Here is a 22,902-nt window from a genome sequence, read left to right as displayed (position 1 = left end):
GGTAGTCATCGGAAATGGTCTTCCAACAATCTTGAAGAGGTTCCCAGAGATGCTTAGCACTTGTTGGCCCTTTTGCCTTCATTCTGCGGTCAAGCTCACCCCAAACCATCTCGATTGGGTTCAGGTCTGGTGACTGGAGGCCAGGTCATCTGGCATAGCACCCCATCACTCTCCTTCTTGGTCAAATAGCCCTTACACAGCCTGGAGGTGTGTTAGGGGTCATTGTCCTGTTGAAAAATAAATGATGGTCCAACTAAACACAAACCGGATGGAATAGCATGCCGCTGCAAGATGCTGTGGTAGCCATGCTGGTTCAGTATGCCTTCAATTTTGAATGAATCCCCAACAGTGTCACCAGCAAAGCACCCCCACACCATCACACCTCCTCCTCCATGCTTCACGGTGGGAACCAGGCATGTAGAGTCCATCCGTTCACCTTTTCTGCATCGCACAAAACACGGTGGTTGGAACCAAAGATCTCAAATTTGGACTCATCAGACCAAAGCAAAGATTTCCACTGGTCTAATGTCCATTCCTTGTGTTCTTTAGCCCAAACAAGTGTATTCCGCTTGTTGCCTGTCCTTAGCAGTGGTTTCCTAGCAGCTATTTTACCATGAAGGCCTGCTGCACAAAGTCTCCTCTTAACAGTTGTTGAAGATATGTGTCTGCTGCTAGAACTCTGTGTGGCATTGACCTGGTCTCTAATCTGAGCTGCTGTTAACCTGCGATTTCTGAGGCTGGTGACTTGGATGAACTTATCCTCAGAAGCAGAGGTGACTCTTGGTCTTCCTTTTCTGGGGCGGTCCTCATGTGAGCCAGTTTCTTTGTAGCGCTTGATGGTTTTTGCAACTGCACTTGAGGACACTTTCAAAGTTTTCCCAATTTTTCGGACTGACTGACCTTCATTTCTTAAAGTAATGATGGCCACTCGTTTTTCTTTACTTAGCTGCTTTTTTCTTGTCATAATACAGATGCTAACAGTCTATTCAGTAGGACTATCAGCTGTGTATCCACCTGACTTCTGCACAACACAACTGATGGTCCCAACCCCATTTATAAGGCAAGAAATTCCACTTATTAAACCTGACAGGGCACACCTGTGAAGTGAAAACCGTTTCCGGTGACTACCTCTTGAAGCTCATCAAGAGAATGCCAAGAGTGTGCAAAGCAGTCATCAAAGCAAAAGGTGGCTACTTTGAAGAACCTAGAATATAAGACATATTTTCAGTTGTTTCACACTTTTTTGTTAAGTATATAATTCCACATGTGTTAATTCATAGTTTTGATGCCTTCAGTGTGAATGTACAATTTTCATAGTCATGAAAATACAGAAAAATCTTTAAATGAGAAGGTGTGTCCAAACTTTTGGTCTGTACTGTATATAGATAGACGGGCCATTATGCCTGTATAAACAATGATGGGGCCATAGCACTTGCTGGTGTTACATACAGTACGTGCAATCTGGTTGTATCTGCAGCATTTGTATGCAGTTTGCCAGACCCATGTGTGGGACAATCACAGTATTTACTACAACAAATCTCCATGTGGGAATTTATTCTCATTTATCAGTGATCTTCCCATGCCGGTTTGATAAATAACACACGTTAGATGACACAGAATCATTGTGCAAAGGTCATTTATTAAGAGATAGATACAATTATACAGACACAGCACCAACATCAATCATGAAAAATAAAGACCACGGTTTCTTCAGTTAAACTTCCAGAAGATACATAGATTGGAGTCAGACATTACAGTAAATGGTTTCTCTTCCATCTTGATCCTACTGTTAATATAAAGTCATTTTCAGATACATCTATATCCTGATATGTTTCTCAAAAGTCTCAATGATAAACAGCCATAAACAGGACTTACAGAAAGCCCGTGTGGCTACCATAATGCTTGTGTGACTATCGCTGAATTAAAGGGGTCGTCTCAACTTCTCAAATGTTTTAAATTTGCAAAGTTCTTGTAAAAACAAGCACATTTGCAATTTAATTCTTATTAATTATTTTCTCTGAGGGATTTTTTATTCTATTGTCTACAACTCACTGCCAAGGTTATCGGCTACCGCTGCAGTCTACCAGTCTTTCAGGAGCGCAGCACTTGCAGGCTCTTTGCTATAAAGCTTGAAAGTGCTGCTCTGAAGCTGGCTGCAGTGCTGCAGAGGAAAAGCTGCCTCTGTTTGTAACATGGGAGGGCACATAGTTTGGGTGAGCAGCTCAGCCATGCCGCTAGTCCGCACTGTCAATCGTTAGGAGCGCACTGAAGGCGGGGAAGCCGGGAGGCAGGGGAGCGGTGCGCTCTTAACATAAAAGTCAAGAATAACCCTTTAATTCACCGCTCTGATTTTGGCTGATCAGTAGTGCCACCTGTTGGTATGGAGCCCGTTGAGGATCACTGAGAAAAGAGAAGACCCGTTTTGGATCTAGTGCAGCCCTCCGATAGCTGCACCCACTACTCTTTTGGATTTGATGAGGATTTAGGCACAAATCTGCATCGCACACATGTAAATGTCAACTTTATACCACGTCTACATACTGCGGATACAAATACTCATACTTCTCATGGATTCTATGTGCAAAAGGGGATCATCTATATGCGGATACGCTGCAGATCTGAGGGAGAAAACCGAACAGACGCCTCAGCTTTTGGCCACGGATCTTGCAAAATACCCCAAAGGGACTATTTAGACAACAGATATAAAGATATTCTTCCTCTGCACTGGCAGCAGGAGGTTGGTTCCCAGAACTTGTCATCCATAACGGATCCTCTTTAATTCAACAGCTTTGTAATTAGATAAATGCATCGTGCACAACATACATGACACCTCACACAAGATTTTATATCATGCTCTCAATTCCTTTTGGTAATCAGATCATATCATACAGATAGAGCAATGAATGCAGCTTCCTTCATGGTAGAGACTGATGTGGGACGATCCTAAGGGTTGTCTCAGCACAGACATTGGACTGCTGGGACGGGCCATCGATGTCCGACGGGCAGATGTCTGACTGCTGATTACAGATGGGCAAACCCGATCTGAAACGTTCAGTGTTCGTACAGGACAGTCAGTGTCCGGGGCAAAACGCCGAACACGGACTTTCTGTGGAAGTCTGACACAGTGTTTGGAGTCTGGGAGGTAAGTCCTTGGTGGAGAGAGAGAAAGTGAGAGAAAAACAGAGAAAAGACAGAGAGAAAGAAAGAGACAGAGAGAGAAAAAGAGAGAGAGAGGAAGAGAGAGACAGAAAGGGAGAGAGACAGAGAAAAGAGAAAGAGAGAAAAAGAGAATGAAAGAAAGAGAGAGAAAGAGAGACAAAGGGAGAGAGAGAAAGAAAAAAGATAGAAATAAAGAGACAGAGAAAAAGAGAAAGAGAAAAAGAAAAGAGAGAAAGGGAGAGCGAGAGAAAGAGACAAAGGGAGAGCGAAAGAAAGAGAAAGGGAGAGCGAAAGAAAGAGAGAAAGGGAGAGCGAAAGAAAGAGAGAAAGGGAGAGCGAAAGAAAGAGAGAAAGGGAGAGCGAAAGAAAGAGAGAAAGGGAGAGCGAAAGAAAGAGAGAAAGGGAGAGCGAAAGAAAGAGACAAAGGGAGAGCGAAAGAAAGAGACAAAGGGAGAGCGAAAGAAAGAGACAAAGGGAGAGCGAAAGAAAGAGAGAAAGGGAGAGCGAAAGAAAGAGAGAAAGGGAGAGCGAAAGAAAGAGAGAAAGGGAGAGCGAAAGAAAGAGAGAGAAAGAAAGAGAGAAAAAGAAAGAGAGAGAAAGGGAGAGAGAAAGGGAGAGCGAAAGAAATAGAGAAAGGGAGAGAGAAAGAGAGAAAGAAAGAAAAAGAAAGAGAGAAAGGGAGAGAGAAAGAAAGAGAAAGGGAGAGAGAATGAGAGAGACAAAGAAAGAGAGAAAGAAGAGAGAAAGAAAGAGAGAAAGAAAGAGAGAAAGAGAGAGAGAAAGAAAGAGAAAGAAAGAGAGAAAGAAAGGGAGAGAGAAAGAAAGAGAGAAAGGGAGAGAGAGCTATTTTTTTTCTTTCATAGTTCGGGTCTCCTTTATTTTCAATGGGGTTTGGGTTCTGATTGAAGTTCGGGTAATGTTATGGCATCCGAACTGAACTTTTATATAAAGTTCGGGTCAGCTACCAGAACCGGAACTTCCAGTGGTCCGCCCATCCCTACTGCTGATCACTAGACAGAAGAGGTAGTGTTGCCAGGAAAGCGGAGGGGATTTATATAGGCGGCCTTTTAAACATCAATTTTACATTTCGCTGCCCTGGATTAGAGATCGGTCAGAAGCTTTGCTACCAATTTCGGCAGTAAACTATAGTACCTTTATTGGGCCCTATCCCTATTGTTAAATCCCACACATTTCTACTGTCACTTTTGGAAAGCAGCAGACAAGCAAAGAGTTTTTTATTGCCAGAAAACAGATATGCAGACCATGAACTGTCCCCTGGTCTCTGGCTGGCTCTTATTGGACCCATTAGGGTCAATGGCTGCCATGTAGTCGCCTGTAAAAAGCGGCGCAGTTGTACATGGTTTCCTGCGGGTTTAAGCAAACAGATCAGCGCCAATGGGAAATTGGTGCCACATCTACTTAGTATGTCACTGATGTCCATGCTGAGACAATCCCTTTAACTGAAAGATGTTTTTTTTTTGTTATATCTAGAGTTGAACAAAAAAAATTTGCAGGACCCTGGTCCAGTGCTTACGTCAGTGGTTCGCGGCGGCAAGACCAAAGTCTGAGAACCTTCTGTTGTGATTCCCGGCTCCTTTTCTGATTAGTAGAGCCTATTAATCAGAAGAGGTGCTGGGGGATGCCGGCAGGTAAGAGGCGGATCACGGGGCTCTAAACCAGCGGCTAAGGACTACTGACATGGCCGCTGGACCAAGGTCCAGGGCATCTTTTTGTTCACCTCTATTGATATCAGATGAGCAGCGCACTCTAGAAAGTAATCAGACTATGAGATGTGCATGTTAGAGGTCAGGAAATTGTAGTTACAAGCACACACCCCTGAGTTATGGGAACACGCATGGTTTCCCATTGATGCTGTATCCCAGGTACCTTCACGTATAGATCTGAATGCAGATCTCCTGGACCCCTTTTCATGCAACATCCCCCACCCCTATATAAATATTAGTACACTGCCTAATTGCCATTTCCCATAAATCTACACAGGCGCAGAAAGCACAAAACACATAATTTTCTGCAAGCAGGGGGTTCAGCTTATACCGGCTCCAAGTGTGTAATCCTAAAGTGCTCCTGAAAATCCTTGGATGAGGCGGCGAGATCCTGACGGTAATTGAAGATTGACTGGTAATCCTTACTGGTCTTCAGCAGCTCGTTATTCTTGTGGGCTTCATAATGGAACTGCGAGTTCTTCATCTCGTACCTAAGAGGTAAAGAGAGGACTAGAATATCAGTTTTCCCATTAATGAATGCGGGCTATGTCCATTTCTTTTGGTGCCTGATAGAGTATGCAAAGTGGGTCATCAGGACAACCATGGCCCATTTCAGCCATATGGACATCATCGAAGGCGTCTCTACCAGATCTGGCTTCTGTATGCCGTACGTAATCTGCCATTCATATAAATGGCCAACGTGTAAAATTGTCTTGGCTGCCAGGGTCTGCCCTCTGTACGGTATTGTGTCGTAGCTACATTAGTATATACAATTATGTCCTCGCCTGCAATCACCTCCTGAATTACTGAGAGTGCTCATAGATGAGGAACGTATGGGCTCAGCCCTTTTCTAGAACTTTAAATAGGAGTTCTGGCGCATAAAGTAATTAATAAACAACATTACTTATCAATTCAAAAACCCCACAGTTCTATCATAACCACCAATCCGGTGGTCCCGGCACATGATCACTGCAGCCAATCACTAGCAAGTGACGGCTGGGTTCAGTGATTGGCTGATGATGGGAAAGATGGATGTGATGTCATTGCTACAGAACTAGTAGGCACCCCCGAAACTGAAGTTCTGGTTTAATTAGGTGAGAAATGTTTACATTTTTTGGACCATTTCCGGTCCTTTTGTAAATTTACAAAAAAATTCAGGCAACCCCTTCAAAATGGCAATGCAACCTCTGTCTGTGCGCCGAAAGATGGCTTAGAAGAAAGCTGATCCTAGAGATGAGCAAAATGATCTGAGGTGGTGTTACTCTAGCGTTTCCTGATCGCCTTCATCTGGCGTTTCCTGATTGCCTTCGTCTGGCGTTTCCTGATCGCCTTCATCTGGCGTTTCCTGGGCGCCTTCATCTGGCGATTTCTGATCGCCTTCATCTGGCGTCTCCTGGGCGCCTTCATCTGGCGTCTCCTGGGCGCCTTCATCTGGCGTCGCCTGGGCGCCTTCATCTGGCGTCTCCTGGGCGCCTTCATCTGGCGTCTCCTGGGCGCCTTCATCTGGCGTCTCCTGGGCGCCTTCATCTGGCGTCTCCTGGGCGCCTTCATCTGGCGTTTCCTGGGAGCCTTCATCTGGCGTTTCCTGGGCGCCTTCATCTGGCGTTTCCTGGGCACCTTCATTTGGCGTTTCCAGGGCGCCTTCATCTGGTGTTTTCCTGAGCGCCTTCATCTGGCGTTTTCCTGAGCGCCTTCATCTGGCATTTCCTGGGCGCCTTCTTTGCTATACAAGTAGCGCGGCATCATGATGTCACAGTGTGACGCATGATATAATGTTGTGTGAGGCCTAGTGACTAAGTCTCATACGTTATGATGTCACCAGGTGTAGGAAATGACAGAGGATGCCGGCTCCAGAAGTGACGTCTCCCCAGTCGATTTCTTTTGACCAGGTGACAGGTCCTCTGTAGGCTTATGTCCACATGGGACTTATTCATTGCTGACTTTCTGCAGCAAAAAAAATGCACAACTAAACATTCAGAATTTCTTGTGGAAATCGTGTGGATTTTCTGCAAATTTCACCCCTTGCATTGCAAAGAATGAAATCAGCAGCCATACTAACTAACATGTTGTGGACATAAAATTCCACACTGCAGGTCAATTCCAGATTTTTTTTTGCTGAGCTTTGGTAAAATATCACCCACTTTATTGCAACAGTAAAACACTACAGATTTTCCAACTGCAAATATGAAAGGAAATACTGCGTCCTAAGACATCAGAAGTACACAATCTCACCACTTTGGCTTTGGTCCTCGGGTCCTTTCCAACTCTTGCTGCCTTTTAATCTCTAGCAACAATTCCTCTTCTACGCGGAGCCGCTCCAGCCGTAACCGAGTGAGCTCCTGCTGATAAGGAGATGCTCCTACTACAGATATCCTCGCGTCTGCCCTGGACAGCGTCTCCAAGAATCTAGGACAGTAAACATGATATCCCTTAGATTAGCAATGTATATAGCACATCACATATGAGAATTGCATCGGGGTCATCGCCCCAATGCTACAAAGAAAGGGGCTGCATTGTGAAATCAGTCATCTGCAGCCCCATTTGCAGTTGTTTTGGGGATCTATAATATAAATATATATGGAGCAGGGGAGTACAGGCGGCACCGTAGTCAGGGGTACAAGTCGATATGTCCATAAAGGTTATCGCTGAATGCACCCACACAATCACGCCTGCATTATAATGTGCAAACTTGGAACATATCAAAGTGTAACTGAACTTTTAGAAAACTTTGGTATATAGAGAATCATTAGAAGTTTAATTGTTGGGGTATAGGTGATGGGACCCCCAACAATCACTAAAACAGAGGAGCAACCAATCGCTACTTTCCTCTGAGACTGAAAAGTTTTCTCAAAGTGCAGTCACATTTTAATATAATATTCCAAAAGGTACCCACAAAATACCAGGACAGTAATTGTGCTGTATTATGGCACTTACCATTTGTACGGGGCCCAAATATTTCATAACTCAAGTAAAGTCTCTACCTGTCACTGATCTCCTCTGCGGTTGGTGCCGATATTGCAGGTGATGGGACGCTGTACGGAGACCATGAATAGTTCAGGCCGCTTCTGATCTTTCTTGGAGGAGTGAAGGACCTTGTAAGAAAAGTTCCTGGTCTGTAGAACCGAGACCGTGACTGCCGGTTGGAAGAGGACGTCTTGACGCTGGATTTCAGTCTTGGCGGGGGCTGGGCGCAGGCATTGGCTTTGGCAGAGTTTGGCCTCCATATGGGTTTTGGGGATTGGGAACGTGATCTCAGCCATCTGGCTTTCTTAGAGGCAGGGGAGAAGGAGTGGGAACGGTCCAAGGACTGAGATCTTCCTCTTACTGTAGGGACTCGAGTTCTTTCAGGAGAACGGGATCGTATGGCAATCTTGGGAGGTAATAAGGATTTGACTCCAACAATATGAGGAGCCCCAAGCTTCACGGGGATGGATTCTCTATAGGTAACATCTGATGGGGTCAGAGATGAAGATTTGGTATCCAACAGACCTCCTGGACGAGTGATGGTGAACTTTGAAAAAGCTGGCAGGCCAGAACCCTGGACAGCAGAAAACATCTCACGGGGCTTGTTGAGATGACTTGATGCTAAAGACCAGTGAGACTCTGGCCCGGGACCAAGGCTGCCGTTGTACAAGGAGTCCTCCATCTTCTTTGGCCATGCATGGTTATTGGTGTTTGATCTCTTGCTTTCAAAACTTAGACTAGAAGCCAAACTGTCCACCTGGACCTTCAGCTTTCGCAGGTTCTCCTCCAGGTCATCGATGGTGACGTTCTCTTTGGTGTATGAAGACAGCGTGTTGCCTGGTTTTAATGTAGGATGTCTGGTTAGAAAGATTAGTTTTTACATTTCCAATTCGTCTGAACTGCCTATGTGACGTTTCACCTTTACAGGGACCGTTTGATTGGAAAAAGAACAATTATTTATTTTTTTGTGATACATATTTTTTTTAATACTTGGTCAATTTTTTTTAAAGGGATTTTCTGGGCCTGAGCTAAATTTCTGCATTCACTTTATGGGATTGCAGATTGGCAAATCCAGACACGGTGAATTATACACACTGTCAGGATTCCCATTAATTGCTGGATCAAGAGGGTGGTAAGGGTGACCACAAGTATGAGATCTGGATGTAGGCGGTCCCGTGCCGACTACATTCTCATCTGCTTTTTTCAATAAAACATTGAAAGAGGCGGAAGAGAATAAAGTTAGCACAGAGTGACCGTAGAAATCTAGCTGAAACCCGGAAAACCCCTTTAATTTCCCTTGTCTCTATCTACATAAAAAAAACAGATGCTGAAAACTTGCAGTTTGGCCATGAAGCCTCGTTATAGGCTGACAACTCCAGATCTGTGGAGATGACTTCTCAGCAGTCATCTCATTATCATCACAGACAGGACTGCAATGACAGGTATCATCATTATTCACAAATGGTGATGGTCAAAGCTCACCTTCACCCCCTCCCTGCATAATGACCTTTGCTCAGATCAGAACAAGCCTAGAAAACTCTACCAGAGAAGTCAAAGGGGCTGATTTATCATTTGTGCTTTTGTTTTGTTTTTTTAAAGTGACTTTTCTTTTGCCCTATGGTATTCCTTATTGCTTTTACATCAAATTCTTCAAAGTGTGGATGATTTATGGAAAGGAAGAGAGAAAAGGGAAGGAAGAGAAAGAGAAAGGAAGGAAGAGAGAAAAGGGAAGGAAGAGAAAAAGAAAGGAAGGATGAGAAAAGGGGAGGAATAGAGAAAAAGGAAGAATGAAAGAAAAAGGAAGGAAAAGACAGAAAAGCGAAAGAAGAGAGGAAGAAAGAAAGGAAGGAAGGAAGAGAAAAAAAAGAAGGAAACAAGGAAGAAGGAGGGAAAAAAAGGAAGAAAGAGAAAAAAAGGGAAGGAAGAGGGAAAATGCAAGAAAGAAAAAAAGGAAGGAAAAGAGAAAAAAGGAAGAGAAAAAGGATGGAGGAGAGGAAAGGATGGAATAAAAGTGAAGGAAAAGAAAAAGGAAAGAAGGAAGAGAGAAAGGGGAAGGAAGAGAGAAAGGGGAAGGAAGAGAGAAAGGGGAAGGAAGAGAGAAAGGGGAAGGAAGAGAGAAAGGGGAAGGAAGAGAGAAAGGGGAAGGAAGAGAGAAAGGGGAAGGAAGAGAGAAAGGGGAAGGAAGAGAGAAAGGGGAAGGAAGAGAGAAAGGGGAAGGAAGAGAGAAAGGGGAAGGAAGAGAGAAAGGGGAAGGAAGAGAGAAAGGGGAAGGAAGAGAGAAAGGGGAAGGAAGAGAGAAAGGGGAAGGAAGAGAGAAAGGGGAAGGAAGAGAGAAAGGGGAAGGAAGAGAGAAAGGGGAAGGAAGAGAGAAAGGGGAAGGAAGAGAGAAAGGGGAAGGAAGAGAGAAAGGGGAAGGAAGAGAGAAAGGGGAAGGAAGAGAGAAAGGGGAAGGAAGAGAGAAAGGGGAAGGAAGAGAGAAAGGGGAAGGAAGAGAGAAAGGGGAAGGAAGAGAGAAAGGGGAAGGAAGAGAGAAAGGGGAAGGAAGAGAGAAAGGGGAAGGAAGAGAGAAAGGGGAAGGAAGAGAGAAAGGGGAAGGAAGAGAGAAAGGGGAAGGAAGAGAGAAAGGGGAAGGAAGAGAGAAAGGGGAAGGAAGAGAGAAAGGGGAAGGAAGAGAGAAAGGGGAAGGAAGAGAGAAAGGGGAAGGAAGAGAGAAAGGGGAAGGAAGAGAGAAAGGGGAAGGAAGAGAGAAAGGGGAAGGAAGAGAGAAAGGGGAAGGAAGAGAGAAAGGGGAAGGAAGAGAGAAAGGGGAAGGAAGAGAGAAAGGGGAAGGAAGAGAGAAAGGGGAAGGAAGAGAGAAAGGGGAAGGAAGAGAGAAAGGGGAAGGAAGAGAGAAAGGGGAAGGAAGAGAGAAAGGGGAAGGAAGAGAGAAAGGGGAAGGAAGAGAGAAAGGGGAAGGAAGAGAGAAAGGGGAAGGAAGAGAGAAAGGGGAAGGAAGAGAGAAAGGGGAAGGAAGAGAGAAAGGGGAAGGAAGAGAGAAAGGGGAAGGAAGAGAGAAAGGGGAAGGAAGAGAGAAAGGGGAAGGAAGAGAGAAAGGGGAAGGAAGAGAGAAAGGGGAAGGAAGAGAGAAAGGGGAAGGAAGAGAGAAAGGGGAAGGAAGAGAGAAAGGGGAAGGAAGAGAGAAAGGGGAAGGAAGAGAGAAAGGGGAAGGAAGAGAGAAAGGGGAAGGAAGAAAAAGGAAGGGAAAAAAGAAAGTAACAAAGACAAAAAAGGAATGAAGGAAGAGAGAGAGGAGAGCGGGAAAAGGGAAATAAAATAGAAAAATGAACAAAGAAAGAAAGGGAGAAAAAGGAAGGAAGGAAGGAAGAAAGAAGAAGGAAGGAAAGACGAGAAAGAAGGAAGGAAGAAAGAGAGAAAAGGGAAGGAAGATAGAGGAAGGAAGGAAGGAAAAAGGAATGAAGAGAAAAAAAAGGAAGCTTTCAACTGTGCAAAAATAAAAATTTACGACGATTATGTACTCCAAAATTGGAGTACAATTTAGCCAAAATTCAGCGACATTTCGAAACGTGGCAAATGTTGAGTTAGGGCTCATTCAGACGTTTGATTTTCACGTACGAGTGCTAGCTGTGTTTTTCTCAGATAGTACTCGTACCTGTGATAATCTATGGGGCCATCCATATGTCAGTGATCTTTCGCGGACTGAGAAGTCAGCGGAAAATCTCAGAGATATGTACAATTTTGAACTGAGGGTCAGATCAAAATCGGCAATGCAAGTCAATGGGTCTGTGAAAAATATCAGACCGTACTCGGAAGGCATCCGAGTCGGCTACGATTTCCATGGACTGTTAGAATGGAAAAGAAGGAGAAACTTTTCTTTTTTTATTTCTCCAAGTACAAGAAAAAAGGATAGCACTTGGACCAACTTTGATCAAAGTCTAGTCAGAATAATCCGTCCATTTTTCTCGCATTTGGAAAAATCTGATGTGTGAATGAACCCTTAGGCTAAAACATTTGGATGCTAAAAACCATGGAACAAAAATTATTTTTTACCCTTCACAGGGTATATGTTTATTATGGCAGACAAATATTGAAGACTTTATAAAAAAAAAATACAGTCCTGCTGAAACAGACGCAGGTTCGGCTTCTGCTCACCATTTAGATCATCGGGATAGACCAATCCTCCTCCTTGGCTGCTGTTTGAGCTGCGGTTGTTGGCAGATCCCTGAAAGCTAAGATTATGGGTGCTAGTGGTCTTTTGTGTATTGCTTAGGAATTCATATGGCTTCTCTCTATAAAAAAAAAAAAAAAAAAAAAATTAAAATGAAGATTTGTAAGGCTTAGACAATATCGGAGAACATGGCAAGAGAATAAAGGAGAAAGGCGATGTCCCCTCCATATTGTTCCATGACCATCTATACTCACCTGGTCTTTGCCCCGGGGATTCTTCACTGAGCCTCCTGCATTGCTGCCAGCTATGGCTTTCATTATCACCTGGCGCCCCAATGCCCATTCACTTCCCCTTTAAGGTAGTCCACCTTTGGGGGCATTTATTTTCCCTTAAATGCATGTATTTGGGGCAAAAATAATTTCTGCAAATGGGTTTCTGCAACCGTTTCGCTTCTATATCCTTGTCTATTGCTGGTTGCAGAAAGAGTTATCTGAGAATCTATCAGTGAGCTCATTCCGACAGTCTGATGGGAGAGTTTGTAACTCTTAATTTTCTGAGCTCTTAGGAAATGCCATAAAATAAGGAAATAAGCATTTCTTAATCATTGAAGCCCCCGCCATCCCAGCATCATCTCTTGAGGTCCCCGCCGGTACTGGCAATGATGACATCACATCCATTAGTCACCTAGACGAGGCAGCCAATCACATGTGCGCATACAGGATGTGACGACTGAAGGCTGTGATAGCTGCAGAGGTCAGACGATATATGTACAGGACTCCACATTATCACTTCCGATGCCGGCATGGAGCAGTAGGGGTATCAATGGATAAATGCTTATTTCATAATTACCGGTAGTTAACATTCCCTACTATAGGGACAATTACAAAATATTCAGGAAATTCCTTTAATTACAATTTGACAATTAAATTTGATTTTCCATTTAATTTGGAAAATATGCAGTTTGCAAATGAATTTCTAACTACAAAGCAGCATTTGCTCCACAATATAATTATTATAAGTGACTGTCAGTCCCAGGATCTCAGTAGTCTTCTCAGCTCGCTCGGTTATTGAGGACGTGTGGGACGGCTATGGAGGTTTCCATGACAGCGAGAAGACCCCTAGACAGATCCCACTCTCACAAGAATACATTGTTACTGACAGCATGAAGAAGTGATGGGAAACTGGAGGAGAAGAGGAGCCGGAGCAGAAGAGAAGCCGGAGGAGAAGAGGAGTTGGATGAGCAGAGGAGCCGGAGGGGAAGAGGGGCCAGAGGAGAAGAGGAGCCGGAGGGGAAGAGGGGCCAGAGGGGCCAGAGGGGAAGAGGGGCCAGAGGGGAAGAGGGGCCAGAGGGGAAGAGGGGCCAGAGGGGAAGAGGGGCCAGAGGGGAAGAGGGGCCAGAGGGGAAGAGGAACAAGAGGAGCAAGAGGAACAAGAGGAGCAAGAGGAACAAGAGGAGCAAGAGGAACAAGAGGAGCAAGAGGAACAAGAGGAACAAGAGGAGCAAGAGGAGCAAGAGGAGCAAGAGGAGCAAGAGGAGCAAGAGGAACAAGAGGAACAAGAGGAACAAGAGGAACAAGAGGAACAAGAGGAACAAGAGGAGCCGGAGGGGGAAGAGGAGCCGGAGGGGGAAGAGGGGCCGGAGGGGGAAGAGGGGCCGGAGGGGGAAGAGGGGCCGGAGGGGGAAGAGGGGCCGAAGGGGGAAGAGGGGCCGGAGGGGGAAGAGGGGCCGGAGGGGGAAGAGGGGCCGGAGGGGGAAGAGGGGCCGGAGGGGAAAAGGAGCCGGAGGGGAAAAGGAGCCGGAGGGGAAAAGGAGCCGGAGGGGAAGAGGGGCCGGAGGGGAAGAGGGGCCGGGGGAGAAGAGGGGCCGGGGGAGAAGAGGGGCCGGGGGAGAAGAGGGGCCGGGGGAGAAGAGGAGCCGGAGAGCCTCGGCACACAAATCTACTGTTCAAAAATGGAATCTCAAGAAATAATTTTTTTCAATTTGAACAAAAATGTTTTTCCTTTTTTTTGAGCAGTGAAAGACCAGAGAATGTTTTGTCCATCTATGTGAACTCTGTATATGGCCAATATAGCTGTGAGAGGGCATAGAGAGGGAACTGGGAATAGAACATGGAGAGACTGATAAACACATATATATGAAGGAAGGAAGAAAAAGGGATGAAAGAAAAAGGCTGAAAGGAAGGGAGAGAGAAAAAAGTAGGAAAAAAGAAAAAGAAGGAAGAAAGAAAAAAGAAGAAAGAAAGAAAAAAGAAGAAAGAAAGAAAAAAGAAGAAAGAAAGAAAAAAGAAGAAAAAGAAAAAAGAAGAAAGAAAGAAAAAAGAAGGAAGAAAGAAAAAAGAAGGAAGAAAGAAAAAAGAAGGAAGAAAGAAAAAAGAAGGAAGAAAGAAAAAAGAAGGAAGAAAGAAAAAAGAAGGAAGAAAGAAAAAAGAAGGAAAGAGAAAAGGGAAAGAAGATAGGAAGGAAGGAAAAGAAAAAAAGAAAGGAAGAGAGAGAGAGAAAAAGGAAGGAAGAGAGAAAAAGGAAGGAAGAGAGAAAAAGGAAGGAAGAGAGAAAAAGGAAGGAAGAGAGCAAACAGAAGGAAGCGAAAAAGGAAGGAAGAAAGAAAAAAGAAAAGAAGAAAGAAAAAGGAAGGGAAAAGAGGAAGGAACAAAGAGAAAAAGGAAGGAAGAGAAAGAAGGAAAAGAAAAAAGGGAAGGAAGAGAGAGAGAAAAAGGAACAAAGAGAAAGGGGGAAATAAAAGATAAATGAAATAAAAAAGAGGAAACAAGAAAGAAAAAGGGAGGAGTAGAGAAAAAGGAAGGAAGAGAGAAAAGCGAAATAAGAAAGAGGAAGAAAGGAAGAGACAAAAAAGGAAGGAAAAGAGGAAAAAGGAAGAAAGAGAGAAGAAGGAAGAAAGAGAAAAATGGAAGGAAGAGAGAAAAAGAAATAAAAGAAGATAAAAATAAGGAAGACAAAGGAAGGAAGGAAGGAAAAAAGGAAGGAAAAGAGAAAAAAAGGAAGAGAGAAAAAAGGATGAAAGCGAGAAAGGGGAAGGAAGGGAGAAAAGGGAAGCGAGAAAAAGGAAGGAAGGAAAAAAGGGAAGCAAAAAGGGAAGGAAGAGAGAAAAAGAAGGAAGAGAGAAAAAGAAGGAAGAGAGAAAAAGGAAGAAACAAAAAAAAGAAAGGAAGGAAAAAAGGAAAGAACAAGGAAGAAAGAGAGAGAGAAAAAGTAATGAAGAGAAAAGGAAAGAAAAGAGAAAAAGGAAGGAAGGGAAAGAGAAAAAGGAAGGAAGAGAAAAAGGGAGATAAAACAAAATGAAGGAAGAAAGAAAGAGGAAAGGAGAAAGAAAAGGGGAGGAATAGAGAAAAGGGAAAGAGAAAGAAGGAAGGAAAAGGAAGGAAGGAAAAAAAGAAAAAAGAAAGGAAGGAATAAAGAAAAAGGAAGAATGGAATAAAGAAGGGTGAAGGAAGGAAGAGAGAAAAAAGGAAGGAAAATTAAGTAAAAAGTAAAAGTAAGGAAGGAAGAAGGGAAGAAAAACAGAAAGGAAGAAAAGGAAGGAATGGGTGATTTGTAGGTCATATACAGCAGTAGTCTCCAACTCTAGCTGTTGTGAAACTACAACTCCCAGAATGCCTGTGGCTGTCAGGACACGCTGGAATCTTTACTTTTGAACTACTGTGGAATCACACGTTGCAGATTTTCGTACATTGAACTCCTCGAAAAAGATGGTGCACGAGAAGGGCCCTCCCTCATATGTTCCCCCAGATCCAGGTCAGAAGGTCAGAGTTCATGACCAAAACATTACAGTGTGAATTGCGTGAAAAGAAAGTATTCAATTTTGAAACACTTAATGAGTGACAGGTGGCAGACACGTCTGGGATTCTCATTGGTGGGAAACCTGAGGACTGTGACACCCAACTAAGAGTTAGAATGGTCTGGTGTCTGTAGTATCGGCGTCTCTGCCCCCTGACAGGCAGAGACGCCGTCCCACTTACCGCCGCGCTCCCTGCCCGGCGTCCTCCAGCGCTCCTGCCTCTGTTGCTGCCGGCGCGTGCAGCTTCCCAGACACTGTGCTTAGGGCGCGAGCGCGCTCCCTCCCTCTTAAAGGGGCCGCACGCGCCGTCCTAAGGAGTCCCCGGCCAATGGCCGGAGGACCTCTCATATAAAAGGCACCTCCTCCAAAATGGAGGTGCCCGTGCAAGGTTGTAGCTTTGTGTGTTATACTCTGCTTCAGCCCTCAGGTCCCGCTGCTAGCCAGACTACAAGTCCAGCCCGCGAGCCTGACTACAAGTCCAGTCCGCCTGCTTGTCTACTCTCCAGCCCGACAGTCTGTCTACAGTCCAGTCCGCCAGTCTGTCTATGGGCTCTGTCCGCCTGCTTACCTGGAAGCACCTGCCTGTTACCTGCCGTGCCTGCCAGCTCGCTTACCTAGAAGCACCTGCCTGGTGCCTGCCAGCCCGCTTACCTAGAAGCACCTGCCTGTTACCTGCCGTGCCTACCAGCCCGCCTATCTGGAGGCTCCTGCTTGTTACCTGCCGTGCCTGCCAGTCCGTCTGCCCGGATCACCTGTCAGCCTGCCTGCCGTGCTCATCAGCTGTACCGGTCAGTCCCTGCCTTCTGACCCATGGGAGTCACCTGCTCTCATACAAGATCGGTCCCCAGAGTAGCAACTGGTCCCTCTGCTCGGTCCTTCCCTGGTCACGGAGTCGATTGAGCCGCTGTACGACCTTGGTCGGTCTGAGTTGATACCTAGTTACGCCCCTCTGGTCCCTCCTTGCACCGCACCACAGAGGTTCCACCACCCGGATCCGTAACAGTGTCCATGTGGGACAAGGACAATGAGAACTTCTTCGGCCACCACTTGAAGGCCAACATCCAGGGCGCCTCTTGTGATCATTAGGATAAAAACCTCAGTGTGCACTTACCCCAATTTGCGATTTTAATTTAATGAATACACTTAAAACTGATTAAAAACTGCTCTGAAAGGTGAAAAATATTAAAATAAAAAATTCCTTGCCTGGCTTAACGATTACAGCTGTCATGGTTTGAGCAGCAGAAACAGGTGACAGGTTCCCTCTAAAGGACTTATTGGTGTCTTGCCAACAAAATAAATTACCTCGGAGAGGATGGCGCTCACCTTGCATCATTGTAAGTATGGTATCAGTGAAAAAAAATTCACCCACCCTTGTTTATGCATTGGTTTTCCTTGTTCTTATTGGAATGTGCACATTGTAGATTCAGATTGAAGGCAGCAAAGGTCAAGTGTGGAAACAGAGAGTAAAGAAACACGGGTGAAACAAACCTGAATATGTGTTAAACCTTAGATTCCTAAAAGTACCCCTCTGTTACTCTGATGACAGCTTTACACCCCCTTGGCATTCTCTCTAGCAGCTTCATCGGGTCGTCACCTGGAATGGCGCCAACCATCTTGAAGGAGCTTCCAGAGGTACTGAGCACTTCTTGGCTACTTTGACTTCAGTCTCCATCCAACTCAACCAAGACCACCTCAACTGGGTTGAGGTGGGCTGATTGTGGAGGCCATGTCATCGGACACAGCCTCCATTCTTCTCCCTCTTGGTCACTTAGCCCTCTGACAGCCTGGAGTGGTGTTTGGGTCATTGTCCTGTTGCAACACTAGTGATGGCCAAACAGCACAGACCAGATGGGATGGGAAAGTTTTGTAGAATGCTGGGTAATGTGCCTTCCATTTGGAGTAAATCATCAATAGTGTCACCAGCAACCACCAAACCTCCCCCTCCCGGCTTCACGGTGGGCACCACACTTGTAGAAACCATCAGCTCAATTGTTCTGTGTCTCATAATGACATGGTGGTTGTGAAAACACAGCTTTTAATCTTAATTATCCAGACGTAAATTCAGTAGGCCAGGAGCCATACACCTTTATCTTTATGTTGACTTTTGAATTTGTGTTCTTCTTTGGTTGATCAACACAGACTATTGTTTGAATAGATGTTGATCGCTTGATTTGATATTTGTTAATTGATGAATTGCTGCTATTTACATCTTATATCAGCTCCTACAACGTACTGACTATTAGTTTTGTAAGACAGCGACTCAGAGTCTTGGAACAATGATGTTTGCTAATATGCTAATCACATATTGTACTAGGCCAGCTAGTTTGTTGATCTGCAGAGCAGGGAGTACAAACTATGCAAATTGATTAAATCTTCAAACAATGAGACATGAGCCCCTGCCACCTTCCCCCCTGACCTGTGAATGATAACCTGAGCCACAGATGTAAATATAAAAAGGGATTTCTATCGTGCTGCAAGGAGAATCAGAGAGACTATTCAGGACAGCAACCAGGACAACATGGCTCCATCAAGAGGGACACAGATTTGGATTCTATAGGATGCCAGCCTAAGGGATTACGGCCCTGGCTGGAGGGGTACAGATCTGGTCCATTGAATATCACAGAACCCATGGACACATTTGGGGAAACCAGGTTGGGACCCTCCGGTCACCTTGTCCCATGGAGATGTTTGGGGTAGCCAGGTTGGGACCCTCCGATCACCTGTAACCCATGGATACGCTTGGAGAAAGCCAGGTTGGGACCATCCGGTCACCTGGTTCCATGGATATGTTCAGAGAAGCCAGGGTGGGACCCTCGGGTCTCCTGGTCACGTACCTCAATGGACTGTCAGCTTCCTAAGCTTGCCACTACCTCCTCTCTGTGGGTGTCCACCCAAAGAGTGGTGCCACTGGTTGAGGTTATTGGCCCTGGAAGTCCCAAAGTCGCAGCTGCTCTATTCCCAGCGGAAGGGTGAGACTGTGTAATTTTGCACCATTTTGGGTGTTTGCTCGGACTGTTCTATGTGTTTATTGTCTGTTTGGTGGTTTAATAAAGTATTGCCACGCTGTTTTACCCTCACCCTGTGTTGACTGAGTAGTATTATGCCCAAAGAAGACCCTGGGTCTTCACAGTGGTTGGTACCAAAAATCTCAAATTTTGACTCATCTGATCCCAGTACAGATTTCCACTGATTTAATAATGTCCTGTCCTTGTGTTGCTCTTCTTGGTTGTGATCCTCAGTAGTGGCTTCTTTGCAGCACTTGAACCATAAAGGCGGCTTCTGACAGGCTCCTCTGGCCAGTTAATGTTGAGTTGTCCCTGTGAATAATTTATGATGGCTGTTAATTTGCAGCTTGTGAGGCTGGCAACTCCGATGAACTTATCCTCTGCAGCAGAGGTCAATTTTCATCTTCCTTTCCTGTGGTAGAGCTCATGAGAGCCAGTTTCATCAAAGCGATTGATGGTTTTCAAGATTGCACTTGAGGATACCTTCAAGGTTCTAGCAATTTTTTGGATTGACTGATCTTCACATCTTAGTAATGATGGGCTGCCTTTCTTAATTTCGTTGAGTGGCTCTTGCCATATTCAGGATAAGGACAGTTGTGGATGAGGGTTCAGCACTGTACGGGGTTGTGCACCAACACAGCCTCTGCAAAACACATCTGATGGTTGCAAACACTTTCTGAAGGCCGGTGATTCTACAGATAAACTCCTGACCAGGCGACCTGTTCATTGGAAGCCATTCCAGGTGAAGACCTGATGAAGCTGCTTGAGAGAATGCCAAGGGTGTGTCAAGATGCCATTAGAGTAAAAGCAGGAACTGTGAGGAATCTAAGGTGTACCACATATTATCATTTGTTTCATGTGTTTCTTGCTGGTTTTGCTGCCTTCAGTCTAAATCTACAATGTGCACATCCCGGCAAGAAGGCTAACCATTGCATGAACAGGTGTGTCCAAACTTTTGACCGATGCTGTAACATTTCGTCGGGAGGTGACGAAGGGGGTGGGTGGCGAAGGGGGGGGGGGTTGACGTCGCGCGGCCGGGAACAGGGGCGGGTGGGTGGTGACATTGCGCGGCCGGGAACACGGGCGGGAGGGGCGGCGACATCGCACGGCCGGGAACAGGGGAGGGTGGTGACGTCGCACGGACGGGAACAGGGGAGGGGGGGGGGGCTGGGTGGCAACGTCGCACGGCCGGGAACAGGGGGGGGGGGTGGTGGTGACGTCGCGCGGCCGGGAACAGGGGGGGGGGGGGTTGGTGGTGACGTCGCGCGGCCGGGAACAGGGGGGGGGGGGGTCGGTGACGTCGCGCGGCCAGGAACAGGGGGGGGGTGACGTCGCGCGGCCGGGAACAGGGGGGGGGGGGGGGGGGTGGTGACGTCACGCGGCCGGGAACAGGGGGGAGGGGGGAGGGGACGTCGCGCGGCCCAGAACAGGGTGGAGGGGACGTCGCGCGGCCCAGAACAGGGGGGAGGGGACGTCGCGCGGCCCAGAACAGGGGGGAGGGGACGTCGCGCGGCCCAGAACAGGGGGGAGGGGACGTCGCGCGGCCCAGAACAGGGGGGAGGGGACGTCGCGCGGCCCAGAACAGGGGGGAGGGGACGTCGCGCGGCCCAGAACAGGGGGGAGGGGACGTCGCGCGGCCCAGAACAGGGGGGAGGGGACGTCGCGCGGCCCAGAACAGGGGGGAGGGGACGTCGCGCGGCCCAGAACAGGGGGGGGGGACGTCGCGCGGCCCAGAACAGGGGGGGGGGGGACGTCGCGCGGCCCAGAACAGGGGGGGGGGGACGTCGCGCGGCCCAGAACAGGGGGGGGGGACGTCGCGCGGCCCAGAACAGGGGGGGGGGGGGACGTCGCGCGGCCCAGAACAGGGGGGGGGGACGTCGCGCGGCCCAGAACAGGGGGGGGGGGACGTCGCGCGGCCCAGAACAGGGGGGGGGGGACGTCGCGCGGCCCAGAACAGGGGGGGGGGGACGTCGCGCGGCCCAGAACAGGGGGGGGGGGACGTCGCGCGGCCCAGAACAGGGGGGGGGGGGACGTCGCGCGGCCCAGAACAGGGGGGGGGGGACGTCGCGCGGCCCAGAACAGGGGGGGGGGGACGTCGCGCGGCCCAGAACAGGGGGGGGGGGGTGACGTCGCGCGGCCCAGAACAGGGGGGGGGGGTGACGTCGCGCGGCCGGGAACAGGGGGGGGGTGACGTCGCGCGGCCGGGAACAGGGGGGGGGGGTGACGTCGCGCGGCCGGGAACAGGGGGGGGGGGGTGACGTCGCGCGGCCGGGAACAGGGGGGGGGGGGTGACGTCGCGCGGCCGGGAACAGGGGGGGGGGGGGTGACGTCGCGCGGCCGGGAACAGGGGGGGGGGGTGACGTCGCGCGGCCGGGAACAGGGGGGGGGGGTGACGTCGCGCGGCCGGGAACAGGGGGGGGGGGGTGACGTCGCGCGGCCGGGAACAGGGGGGGGGGGGTGACGTCGCGCGGCCGGGAACAGGGGGGGGGGGGTGACGTCGCGCGGCTGGGAACGGGGGGGGGGGGGGGTGACGTCGCGCGGCCGGGAACAGGGGGGGGGGTTGGTGACGTCGCACGGCCGGGAACAGGGGGGGGGGTGGTGACGTTGCACAGCCGGGAACAGGGGGGGGGTGGTGACGTTGCACAGCCGGGAACAGGGGGGGGGGGGGGGGTGACATCGCGCAGCTGGGAACAGGGGGGGGGGGGGTGGTGACGTTACTATGGACAAACCATCACTACACCCTAGATGATAATTAGCAGCAGTCACCCCAATTCGTGGACATCCCCTTTAAGGGTAAATGTGTCATCACTGAGGGTGGACCCCCTACAATTCAGACTTTCATAGACGTCTATCTATCGCATTAGTAAGTCTTCATACACATAATGGCCTTTCCAAAGAGCCCCCACATCCGCATCCACCTACCTGAGCGCCGCTTTCCTCCCGTGCAGCACGAACGCTCCCTCCGTTCCCTGAGCCATGGTGGCTTTTCTTCTTTGCTTCTAGTCTACGTAACTAAGGGAGGAGCCAAACAAGACGTTGCTAAGCGGAAGTCTCCATCTTCAACAAAACTTCGCTTTTTTAACACTTTTGATCCTTTGCGCCATCCATCCTCCGGAAGCTGGATGCCGGTCAGAGCTCAGCCAATAGCATTCTGGTGTGTCCCGTGACGTCATCAGCCGGGCAGGATTGTACGGAAAGTGACCTTGTCACAGAGGTTGATGCGCATGCGCGCTGGTCTACTGTCTGCCCCACGTGTGTATTAGTGAGAGGAGAGCCCGCTGTACGGTGACATGTCCTGGCTATTCGGGTATAACAAGGGGCAGCCGGCGCCACCGGACGTGCCAGGCCTGCCAATGCCCCCGCCGCCCCCTGGAGGGGATGGAGATGGGGGAGACAAGAACAAGCCCAAGGACAAATGGAGCAACTTCGACCCCACCGGCCTGGAGAGAGCGGCAAAAGCGGCCAGGGAGCTGGACCAGTCACGTGAGTGCAGGGAGATGACAGCTGCAGAGCTGAGACTTGTAGTTCTCCTGGGCAGATTTGTCAGTGCTGTCACTTGTGGGTGACATTGCTATCTTCACATCACACAGTGGCTGCGGAGTTAGAGGGATGGCTCGTCCCATAGACACATCGGGGAGACGGATCGTATTCTCATGAAAATTCCAACGTTTCATCGTCACCGGTCACATTTATCACTGGTTTCCGCCATTTATTGCTCCATTTTCTTAGTACTTGCACTAAAGCGTGAAAATTAGGAGAAAAGTGGCCGCGGTGAACCTCAGTCATGTGGCGGCCATTTTTATCATGTAGAAAAAGGCACAATTCTGCGTGACCCGGACACACTGGTCTGCCACTGTTTTCTCTGCCATGTGTTAAAAAAAAGTTCCGCCGGTGCGCCAGATGTGTCACTGAGGTGCGGTAGAGACAGAGGTGAAGTGACGGCGCTGAAGATTTGATGCAATTTTTTTTTAATCCAGGCCATAGTGTTACATGTCTCCTCTAGAAGTGGTGAAAATCATTCATACATTCTGGGTCCTCATTGCTTTAGAGGTACGCGGTCAAAGGGGTTTTCCATACTTTGGAAACCTGCTG

At 48.0% G+C, this 22,902-nt stretch overlaps 2 protein-coding genes across 2 annotated transcripts in view; one reads left to right on the top strand and one right to left on the bottom strand.

Moving 5' to 3' along the window:
* Window positions 1-1,619: 1,619 nt before the first annotated feature.
* LOC141172528 (uncharacterized) lies at window positions 1,620-21,865 on the bottom strand. Its single transcript, XM_073656839.1, has 5 exons — window positions 21,733-21,865; window positions 11,997-12,133; window positions 7,865-8,684; window positions 7,116-7,289; window positions 1,620-5,374 (listed from the first exon to the last, which is right to left on the bottom strand). The coding sequence occupies exons 1-5, from the start codon at window positions 21,786-21,788 to the stop codon at window positions 5,209-5,211; spliced, it is 1,353 nt and encodes a 450-aa protein (XP_073512940.1). The 5' UTR covers window positions 21,789-21,865; the 3' UTR covers window positions 1,620-5,208.
* Window positions 21,866-21,996: 131 nt separating this feature from the next.
* Window positions 21,997-22,902, top strand: part of LOC141172525 (ATPase family AAA domain-containing protein 3-A) — a 55,814-nt gene continuing 54,908 nt past the window's right edge. The window contains exon 1 of the mRNA XM_073656835.1: window positions 21,997-22,293. Coding sequence (XP_073512936.1) covers window positions 22,101-22,293 — 193 coding nt within the window. The 5' untranslated portion in view covers window positions 21,997-22,100. The remainder of the gene's footprint in view (window positions 22,294-22,902) is intronic.

The sequence above is a fragment of the Phyllobates terribilis genome, unplaced genomic scaffold (genome assembly GCF_046119375.1).
Source record: "Phyllobates terribilis strain yellow unplaced genomic scaffold, ASM4611937v1 Scaffold_12__6_contigs__length_324123572, whole genome shotgun sequence".
NCBI classification, from domain to species: Eukaryota; Metazoa; Chordata; class Amphibia; order Anura; family Dendrobatidae; genus Phyllobates; species Phyllobates terribilis.
This window is presented reverse-complemented; position numbering and strand designations above follow the sequence as displayed.

What these genes read in the sequence shown, in the direction of transcription:
- LOC141172528 (XM_073656839.1), bottom strand. Translation starts at nt 21,788, where the DNA reads ATGGCTCAGGGAACGGAGGGAGCGTTCGTGCTGCACGGGAGGAAAGCG. An exon ending in GGGAGGAAAGCGGCGCTCAG is followed by an intron (nt 12,134 to 21,732) that starts GTAGGTGGATGC and finishes TTTTTTTTATAG; the next exon opens with AGAGAAGCCATATGAATTCC. An exon ending in CGAGGACCAAAGCCAAAGTG is followed by an intron (nt 5,375 to 7,115) that starts GTGAGATTGTGT and finishes TTTACCTCTTAG; the next exon opens with GTACGAGATGAAGAACTCGC.